We start from the raw sequence: 10493 nt of genomic DNA on the forward strand, positions 1-10493 counted from the left end.
TAAAACCAGATCCCAATAGTGTCATACAGCATCTACATTTAATGGGATTCCTGCAAATACTGTACGTCAGGGACAGAAGGTCTGTCTGTTCTGAGTCTGCCGTTATATAACAACGCTCAGATTCAAAACATACTGCACACATTCTTCTTTAAGTCTATTCAAGACCCCTCATCTGGTTCAAAGTCTCGGTTGTGTACTTTGGTTTTACATGAGGGCTGTTCTTTCTGGACGATTCTTATCGCTCTTCAAAGTTTTGCACCTCGGGCCTCCCTGAGACCAAACCCTCTTCTCCTCAGACACAAACCACATGCACACACACGGAGCAATTACCACAGGAAGCCATTTGTGTGTACCTGAGAACACCTCCGACACAAACATCGGCATGAAAGAAAGAGCAAATGGTTTGCAAAAAAAGACAACGGCTGAGCATTTGGCAGGTTTTATAGGCTTCTTAGGAAAAGAGATTCAACAGAGGAATTCTACACACAACCGCACCTTCAAGATAAATCAGTGATGACCAGCCTTCTTGTCAAATGTCGCCCTAAATCTCCAGTCAAACCTGCTTGTTTAAACTCAGCATGGCTGACGCTTGGCCTCTCCACATGAGTGACTGTTTTCAACACTTTTAGCACCACTTCATTACTTCGACCACGGCTCTGCTGGCAGACTCGGAGCATTCATTTCCCACAGTTCTTTTCTGCCCTGCACGGCTCACTGCTGCCAGCTGTTTGTCTGTGCCACCAGACAGCTCAGCGCGTCCAGGAAAAGTCATTGGAGACGTCTAAAAGTGTCTCTTTAGTGCTACTTCCCTGCTGCACTGTGTCCAGTATGTGTCTGAGCTGCAGTAGGAAATACATCTTTTAAAATGTTTTTCATCAACAGTGCTTATAAAGGTGTCATTAAGATCACCAACCACAGGTACTTAAAGCACAGGAGTTCATTTGTCACTTGCCCTCGAAGAGTTTTGTAAACAAAAATAGATATTACAGGTTCAAAAAATTATAACCATTTATAAGCAGGAAAATAAACTATAAGAAAATGAGATAATATAATGCTAAAGGTAAATATGGTGGCTCATCTGTAGGCCTAATTGCTCATTAAGATATGAACTGTCATGTACAAATCAAGATTGATGGATTAAATGATTGATTGACTTTTAAACAACTTCCTCCAGGAGGGGTTTGCTCATCTTATTGGGCTGCATGAATAAAGGAATCACCTCTTGTATCCCGAGTTTAAACATTACCGTTTTTTGGGTTAATCTTACACTGTCAGGTCACTGCAGGTCAAAAGTCACTGACCACATTTCCCAGGGTAAAAAATAGAGCCTCATGCTACCAATAAATGATATATTTAACAACTTTAAAAATACGACAAAACCACACAAACAGAGAGTAAGAGGAAGTTCCAGTTAATTATTTCCTTTACAGTACACAAGTAGGACCACCATTGATGATCCATGTGCCTTTGTGTCATAGAGAACAAGCATGACTGAACTTGGACTTCTCACAGTTGCCCCAGGCTGTCATTATGGTGAATGGTTTACCTCATTCACACACGTAGTAGCAGTGACTGAATGCCTAATGTCAAAGCAGGTATTAGACACACAATATACCTGGATTTATGGCTGTGTACCTGTAACAGCCACAGGCGTTATTCTGCTCTGCTGTTCATAGGTTATCTATATGACTTTTCCTTGACGCAGGTGGAACCAGGTTTTAATGAAGCCCGACATAAAAATGTTCAATAGGCTATAGTACTATAGAGTAAATGTGCAAATACGCACATCCAACCTGCAGTGAAAACAACCTGGGCCACTCTGTCGCCACTTGCCCGTGTTTTGACGCCCACCTTGCACGCCTTTCTGCTTCTCTTACCTTGCCTTTTACGCTCTCTTTCTTCTTCTCCTCATGGTGGTAAACAGGCATTTGCAGAAAGTCGTCCTCACAGCAGATAAAGCTCACCGTGCATCCCATCCGAGCGAGGCCAGAGAGCGCGCGCGTCCAAACCCATTCAAAAGTTCACCGCTCGGTTCCTCCTTTCACGCCTCTCATGCACAAACTTCTGCTGACTTTATCCCGCTGGAACAGGCAACAAGTCTGCGCAGACAGCCTGACATCACCGAGCATTAAAAAGCAAATAGTTTAAATACGTCTCTAGATAATTCACCCAAACGTATTGTCAGTCACCACGCGCTGAATAAATGACTTAATTTGCCACTGCAGACAGTCTGAGGAGGACAAACAGGTAGTCTCTCTCTCTCTCTCTCTCTCTCTCTCTCTCTCTCTCTCTCTCTCTCTCTCTCTCTCTCTCTCTCTCTCTCTCTCTCTCTCTCTCTCTCTCTCTCTCTCTCTCTCTCCCTCTCCCTCTTTACGTTTGTGTTTGCATTTGGTCCTGTGATTGGTGGTTCAGGCTGTCACTCAAGCCTGCATGGCATTGATTGTTTAATAGATTTCACATGTGCAAACATCTTAAAGCCCCAACTGACAACATGTAGAATATCAATCATTTATTCATTGGTAAAATCTTAATTGTAATATCTGGTGTGTCCATTTGGCTTAAACGTCCACATGAGGTGTTGGATCAGACATGCACCAGCTCCCTGCTGATTCACCAAACTGCTGGACTGAGAGCTGTTCTTGACTGCGGGAATCTCTGCAGCCTGAGCGGCACTGGTGAACTTGTGGAGCTTTATTTTTTTTTTTAGATGCACATGCTGCCCCCTGCTGGAGGAATTGCGAAATACTGCGTAAATTATATAAAAATAATCAGTGCTGTTCTTTACAAATGCTCTTCATTTAATCTGAGTTATTTGTTTTGTGTGCCAGCTACCCAAAAGAACAAATTATTAGAACATTATTGGAGAGATACTGAAGTCATTCAGTCCTGCTGCAGTCAGACCTTTCAACCAAGCCGGCTCCCTGGATAACTCAACTCACTGCTGTTACATTATGTTCAGTGAAACTGCAATGTGCATGAACATGTCCATTCTGCTTATTGTTTATTTGCTGATGTTAACACTAAATATTTCCCCGTGTGATCAATGAATGTTAATCATAATCATAAAAAAACCTTCTGTAACATGTCATCAAGATGTTTTGAGGATAAATACTGAGACTCTAAGGGGATGAAATCAGTATCATTGTTCTTGAAGGCCTTTCTTCATTAGTGAAAAGAGTAAATTATAATAATATAATAGTGATTTATAAAAGTGATCCAGGTGTTTCAAAACAAGTCATTAGTAAAAGCTCGATCTGTTTGCTCATTTTCAATGTGGGATTTAATTATTATTACCAGAAAAATGCTCAGTAAGCAGAGTTAAAAGTTACATGGACTATGGACCTTCACTCAAAGGAGGGCATTGTCTTTCACAGTGGATTATTTTGTAAAACACAGCAGAAAAGAGGGACCTGTCTGAGTAAGAGGTGTGAAGAAGGATTCAATTTCTAGTAAACAACATTCCCCACAATCCATCTCTACTAAGGAAGACCAGCCTCTCCCGTTAAACGCTCCATTCATCTTTGTTTACAGCGAACAAAAGAGAGGATTACACTATCATTCATAATAATAAATACATGAAGCAGTGTACGCTGAGGCTTTATTGTGATTTATGAAGATCTGTATTACAGTTCAGCATGCTGAGTATTGATTTAACCTATAAATGAAAAGTAATAAGGCGGGAGTATATCCAGTCTCAGTGCACCCATTAATAGAATCTGTTGTGCTTCTTGCATGCAGTGCACACGTGGAGTTTATATGTACTGAGCAAGAAAAGTAAAGGAGGAAACGTACGGATAATAAAACATTATTTACTATCTTTATGATAGTACTAACCCACTCTGCTGAATCATAAACATTTTCTAAAGCTTCCAGGAGATCCACCTCGCTCTGTTTCCTACTTCATTCAAAACATTCAGGGTTTGTCTGTGTGAGCAATGTGTTATAAAATCTTTGTACGACTCGCAAACCAGTGTGTACACCAGTTCTTCAGCCTCATTAAAATATAAAAATATACATATTGAGAGTTTCTTTGTATAGTGCTTAAAAATAAGATTAAAAATGTGTTCTGTGTACATTTGGTGCATTAAAGGTTTTCCTGTCTGTCTCTCTTGTTTTTATGTGTTTGAGCAGTTTTACATTCACATGCGTTTTTGTATTCCAACAGAGCTGTGAGGATAAACTCAGGCTACATTTGCGCCTCCTCTGTCCACAAAGTGCAGGTTCAGTGGTCGGTCCGGGACCAGGACGGTGCGGCAGAGGCATTTTAACTCATCCATTGAGGGTTCTGGGTGGATTTGAAACGTCCTGATTATCTGGAGGGAAAATACATTTGAAGAGTTATTGCAGCCAGTTTACTACACAGAGTCATACGAAGCAAGGAAGCATTTTTTTTAAGGCTTCACTCAAATTATATTAAACGACTCTAAGTCCAATAAGGTCCAACAGTCCTGATGAAGCAGATCAATAGAATTTATTTAAAACTGATTTTCCCTCCAACTTTGATGATTTCATTTATAATTATTGAGAAATTGCCAAGTTCTTAAAATGGGTTTTTCTGTGCAGCAATTTCAATATTCTTTTGCTTTGCAGAGAAAAACATTATTTACCAAATTGATATTTTTCCTTTGTACAATCATGCCTCCAAACAGTGGCTATTTAAGAGTCTGTTGGGGCCAGAGGCAAAACACAACTGGGGCCCCTCTAACCATCGTTCATCACCATCATGTCTGCCAGTGTCCCCGCACTTTTTCTCTCCTACAGATGGAGAATTTATCTTCATTTTCCATTGTCAACTTTCATGGTCAAACTTTGGTTTTCACAGCAGTGCTGTCAGATGGAGTTGTTGAAAAGTGTGCAGAATTAGGGCCACTGTCTTTTTTTTTAAACCTCAGGGGGCCCCCTACTGGTCTGGGGCCCCAAGCAGTAGCTTGCCCTTTCTTTTAACAAGCTGCGTCATTCCACCCAAACGCCTCTTAAATGTTTCACACTGCCAATCACATTTGATGCATTTCCAAAGGTGCTGCGGACTTTTCCCTCTTGTCACTTACTCGAAACAGAACCAGGTACATCTCCAGCTCAGCGATACGACGGCCGACACAGCCTCTCACTCCAAAGCCAAAAGGGATGGAGCCGAAAGGGTTTGGCCTCTCTCGGCCGTCACGGAGCCACCTCTCTGGTTTGAATGTGTGCGGCTCCGGGAATGTGTCGGCGTCATGGCTGATGGCGTAGTGACACAGCGTGAAAGCGGTCTGAAAAAGACAAAGTACCGACACCCTCATGTTTGTTTTTGTTTTTAAGTCCTTTTGTTTAAAGTTTTAAAGAAGATTCTCTGACTTGTGGATATTAGTTCTGTGTATTTAGTAGCTGTTGTAGTTATTGAAGCTATAATGAACAAACATCAAGTCAATTATTGACTTTAATGCCTGTACTAATACAGATTAAAGAGCTTTACAACAGCATTACAATAAACATTACAAAGGCATGAGAAAAATACAGAAAAAAAGAGTTTAAAATTAGACTCACATTTTTGGGAAATTGATATCCACCAATAGAAACACTCCTTTCTGTAATGACTCTTGCATTCATGGGAACCACGGGGTACATCCTGTTAAACAAAAAATAATGACTTTATGTCTTTTTCCTTATGTTGGTTAAATCTGGACCAAAAAAAAAGTAGGAAATGTGATGCAAAAAAAAAAAGAAATGGAGCCTGAAATCTAGACGAAAACTCCAGAATCCTGCTTGTACACGACCGAGGGAGCTGAACTCTCACCTCAGTGCTTCTTTGATTACAGCTTTTAAATACGGCATCTTGGTGACCTCCTCAGCAGTGGGGTGGCGGTCTGTGGGTACTAACGTGCACACTTCTTGGTGAAGTCTGTCCTGGATGTCTTGGTGCTTGGACAGCAGGTGCAGCGTCCATGTGAGGGTGTTGGAGGTCTTTAAAACAAAGACACGTCATCAGAAGGGAGCACAGAAGCTTAAATACACACGTTCGGTGCATCTGCAGAAAGAAACGTCTGAATCTGAGCTGCAGCTCTGCAGCCAAACTTCTGTTTTGACAATTCACAATTATACATTTTCAGAAGGCCTTTTTTTCATCGAGCAGTACGACAGCGTGAGATGACTTGCACTAAATTCAATCTGGAGCTCATCTCTGATGGAAGGTAGAGATTTGCAAAGATTTCATTTACCGTGTCCACTCCAGCCAGCAGAAGCTCCGCGATGCTGCCGTACACGTCGTTAGTGCTCATCTGGGTGTTTGAGAAGAGGTATGTTAAATATTCACCCTCCACTTCCTGGTTTGTGTCCACACGCTGCTGAATGACCTCCAGCTTCTTGTCGATCAACTCTTTAGCTGAAATATGAGCAGAAGGAGGATTCGAATTTAGTATATGAAAAGAAATAATCCTCTGACAAATATAATACATCCAGTGAATTGTTGGGTAAAATAAAAGGTTAATATTTTTACTTGTTTGGTTGATATGCTTGTTTAGTTTAGTGAATAAAATGTAAACTAATATTACATCAGAAGCTACACCAAGCTGCAGACTAGATTCATGGAAACAGAAATGACTTCAACAAAAGCTTGTATAAACATCTCCAGAATACAGAAGTAAACATTCTTTATTTGTGTAATGCTTACATAAACCAAAGTATAAAAAAAATAGCTTGTGCACAGGCAAGCTAACTATCTAATTGCTGTAGCGTCCCATTCTACAGCCCTTTAATTTCACTGGGTGACATGCACTGATTTTAGTCAGTCAACCTGCAGTTTGTCCAACACACACCATCCATCTGCTGAAAAAACAACATTTGATGCAATCCACAAAATAGTTAATAATTAACACTCCGGATCCTTCTGTTTGAACACTATTCACTTGGTCAAATGAAGCTTTGTGTTATTTCATTCGGCTGTAATCAGCTGACAGCCTGCTGACTGCTTCTTATCACTCACTAACCAATCACAGCCCATTCTCACTACAAGCTGGTCCAATTAACAGCTCCTTCATTCTCAGTGATCCAAGCTGCTCACTGTGCAGGCAAAGCTTTGCCTCCACCACCCCAGCCTTCTCCTTTCTAGTCTAAAGCTTAAGGTGTACCCTCATATTGGCAGGTCAGCACTACGCTCCCTGGGATACTGTCGTATGCTGCAGGGAGCATCTTGAGCCATCAGTGCCACGTTCAACAGCACTTCCAATAACCTATGATGAGAGTGTTCCTGAATATAAACACAACATGTATACTTGTGCACCCTGACATCCACCATCCAAGAAATACCTTTGACTGTGGATGTTGACCACAACTGGGATTGATCAATTTAAGCATCCTACTGTCTGGAACCACAGCAGAGACATGATGCGTGCATGATGCTGGTTTGAAGCTCACCTCTACAGCCCATTGACTTCCACAATCAGCTAAAATGCAAACAGTTGTTGCATATTTTCTCTGTTCGAATAATTTACAAAACTTATAAATGAAATGTAAGGCTCCAACTGTATAGCCGTCATTGCTCACAACACAACACCATAGAGCAGGTAATTAACATGCAACAGTGTAAGCTCTGAAAATATTCAGTGCACGAGCAGAAATCAGGCCCAAGCAGCCAATCACTGAGCTGCGTTTGCACAACGACTCACCGAAGCTGAAGATGCCCTCCCAGCCTGCGATGTAGCGCCTCCAGAAGGGCAGGAAGGTGCGGCTCCATTTGGGGGACACAGCCACAGCCATGCTGTTGGAGAACATCTGGCCGATGGCACTGATGAAGTCTTGGGTGCCTGCAGGGATTTTCTTCTCAAGACATCCAAGTCTCGTCTCAAACAGTATGGACGCAATACCTGGTGTCGTAAGGTAAAGAATCAAGGTGAGGAGAAGTTTTGCAATCACCTGTTTTTTAGTTCTAATTAATAGGAAAGCATAAAACATGTAATGCAACATACAGAAAATAACTTTAATTTATTTGTTATGATATGTAAATGTCATCAGAGCATAAGATTCAGAAAACATTTCCAATGGACCTGACTCAGCACTCTGCAGTACTCGATGGAGCAACACAGAGACGGTTAGTCTCTGTTTTATTTACCCTCGAGTGAGAAGCGATACAGCTCATTGGCCACATCAGGCACCAGATCTCCTGTGGCGCTGCTCTGACGTAAGTAGTTCATCCTCTTGATGAAATCTGCGACAACCTCGCTGAGAACACCGCCGTACTGTGCAGAGTCCTTTGGATGCAGCATGCGCTTGTTCAGCATCGCCCTCAGGTTGTACCACCTCTCCCCTTCCCTGAAAACAGAAATACACTCAGTGAGAAACATAAAGTAGGATAAAAAAAGTGGACTTCATTTATTTTAGCAATCAGTGGGAGGAGCGAGCCAGAACATAATTGAACCAGAACAGCACTAATCTAGAACTGCATACCTTTAAATCTATCAGACCTAAACTGAAACTGATGTTGTTCCTGGTGAGGCTGTTTGAGATGAATCTACAAAGCTTCAATCGTCAACCTTAAGGCGTGTTTAGAAGAGCTTCAGCCGAGACCAATGTAATTCTACAGAGGGATGCAATGGCTCATTTATATGCCATATGAAAGGATGATCGTCACTCTATTTCTCTGTGCAACTTTGTGACACTTTGATCACTCTCAGGTTCATCTGCCAAGTGTCTACTAAGTCCTGACAAAAGATTAGACAATGAAGCAAAGCTGTGGTTACATTTCAGCGCTGATGGAAGAACTACCGATCAGGATGAGAATATGACATTAGCTTTCTTACGATATGTCCAAAACTTTCTGCACATACAAAATCAACAAGTCCTGGCTTAAAGCTTAACTGTAAGGCCAAGGAGGAATCCGACAGAAGTCAGGAAAGAATGTTGCAAAACCAGGTCAGAAACACGCTGACAAAGTGTTTCATACGAGCAGGTCACAGTCAATCCATCCGTCTCACATGAAAGGACTTATGTAAGAATTACAAACTCCAATGGGTGCTATTCCTATCCCACGTTTATACATGGGGAAAGAAACAGCTGGGAGATGAGGATTGTTGTGAGCATTACACAATGTGTGGAGGTCTTACGCTGTGAAAGGTCCGTAACCGAGTCCTCTCATGTCGCGATACTCAGTCCACAGAGACATGTCTCCTCGGCGAGGGAACTTCTCGTCGTTCCTCAGGATTTCCTCCAGCAGCTGAGGCGAGTTCACAGACACCGACTTCAATCCGCTTTTGAAAATGTTTCCATATCGCTGCTTGTCTTGGATCTGACAGGAAAAGGAAGAGTTAATACAACAACAGCTCAACAACAGGCAGTAATTTGTTCAACGTAGCAAAGTTTCTCCATCCATTCCTTTAATAGAATGCACAATGTTGTGTAATCAGTCTCACATAAGCGGGCATGTAGAGAGGGAAAACAAGCCTTTCCTCTCAGGGGGGTGAGATGATGTTTTCCAGAGGTTACTATGGGAACAAGGGTAATGCAACCAGCCTGACTTTTTCTATTATGCATTGCAAACCTTTATACCATTCAGCTTCAGGAGGTCAACTCAGCAACCAATGTAAAGTTATATCAGGCATTTCTGAAATGCATTACAAAGAAAGTTTGCAGCATTTTTAGATGCAGATGAGATCAGCTGACATTGTTGTCTCTGAGACATTAGACTCTACAGCGTACCTGTAACTCATGCAAACGGTTATAAAATCCCTGAAACACCATCCTGTAGAGCAGCTCAGCGACACTGACGTGTGGAAGGTCTGCTGCTGTTCGAGGCTTGTCCTGAAAGGTAGAGAGGGACCCCGGTCCAGACGAGGTGCTTCCCAACCCCCTGCAGCAGACCCGCGGCCTGCAGATAGGATTTGACAACAACCAGCTGCCATTCCTCCACATCACACTCCGGGACACGCATGCAGCCATGAAGAGGGCAGAGCAACAACTGCACCAGGCTCCTGTTACATCCAGGAGAGCAGCGGAGCAGGGAGGGGCCACGTCTCGCAGCAAGTTTAACCCTCTCCGCACACTTTTCAGGGACCAAACCACAGGAGCAAAGGCCACAAAGAAACATTCCAACCATACCAAGAAATGCGCTTTTTAGTGCAGTGGCTCAAAACATTATGTAATACATAATGTAAAAGTTATATAATACAAAACTTTACAGCCAGGCTTTTCTAAGCTTTATAATACTTTAACAATAAGCTTCAGGTCTTTGGACTCTGTAAATTCTTCACCTATTTCTCTTCACCTTGTATTTTTTTATCTGGATTTTTATTGTTGATTTGATGTATTTACTACAACACCATGAAGTGTTTGGAATGGTGATCTTTCATGTATAGAAAAGTACTTAAAATACAAATGTATTGTGAATATTTCTGATATACAAGAGAGACAATAAAGAACGCAGAAAATGTAATTCCATGATAATAAATACATCAGCTCATATTTCTGATCAAAGTTTTCAGCCTTTTGAATTTATAACTGTCAGAGAAAGGACCCCCAAAATAAGT

The 10493-nt window shown here is 41.8% G+C and overlaps 2 protein-coding genes across 4 annotated transcripts in view; both read right to left on the reverse strand.

Moving 5' to 3' along the window:
• The window catches only part of tns1b (tensin 1b), a 167945-nt gene extending 165585 nt beyond the window's left edge, over positions 1–2360 (reverse strand). For all 3 annotated transcript variants that reach the window (XM_079357019.1, XM_079357015.1, XM_079357018.1), the window contains exon 1: positions 1878–2360. In XM_079357019.1, the coding sequence (XP_079213145.1) occupies positions 1878–1976 (99 nt within the window). In that variant the 5' untranslated portion in view covers positions 1977–2360. The remainder of the gene's footprint in view (positions 1–1877) is intronic.
• Positions 2361–3591: 1231 nt separating this feature from the next.
• LOC306833236 (sterol 26-hydroxylase, mitochondrial-like) lies at positions 3592–9967 on the reverse strand. The gene is made up of 9 exons (XM_079358363.1): positions 9667–9967; positions 9075–9256; positions 8084–8283; positions 7641–7838; positions 6195–6358; positions 5774–5940; positions 5524–5605; positions 5049–5249; positions 3592–4313 (listed from the first exon to the last, which is right to left on the reverse strand). The coding sequence occupies exons 1-9, from the start codon at positions 9904–9906 to the stop codon at positions 4182–4184; spliced, it is 1566 nt and encodes a 521-aa protein (XP_079214489.1). The 5' UTR covers positions 9907–9967; the 3' UTR covers positions 3592–4181.
• Positions 9968–10493: the final 526 nt, after the last annotated feature.

This window comes from Symphodus melops (genome assembly GCF_947650265.1).
Source record: "Symphodus melops genome assembly, chromosome: 12".
Taxonomy (NCBI): domain Eukaryota; kingdom Metazoa; phylum Chordata; class Actinopteri; order Labriformes; family Labridae; genus Symphodus; species Symphodus melops.

Bases quoted from the DNA above. Each gene is read 5' to 3' on its own strand.
- LOC306833236 (XM_079358363.1), bottom strand. From the start codon at position 9,906: ATGGCTGCATGCGTGTCCCGGAGTGTGATGTGGAGGAATGGCAGCTGG. The intron at 7,839-8,083 runs GTAAATAAAACA...TTACGACACCAG, and splicing joins GTATCGCTTCTCACTCGAGG to GTATTGCGTCCATACTGTTT. The intron at 5,606-5,773 runs GTGAGAGTTCAG...TTTGTTTAACAG, and splicing joins GTAATCAAAGAAGCACTGAG to GATGTACCCCGTGGTTCCCA.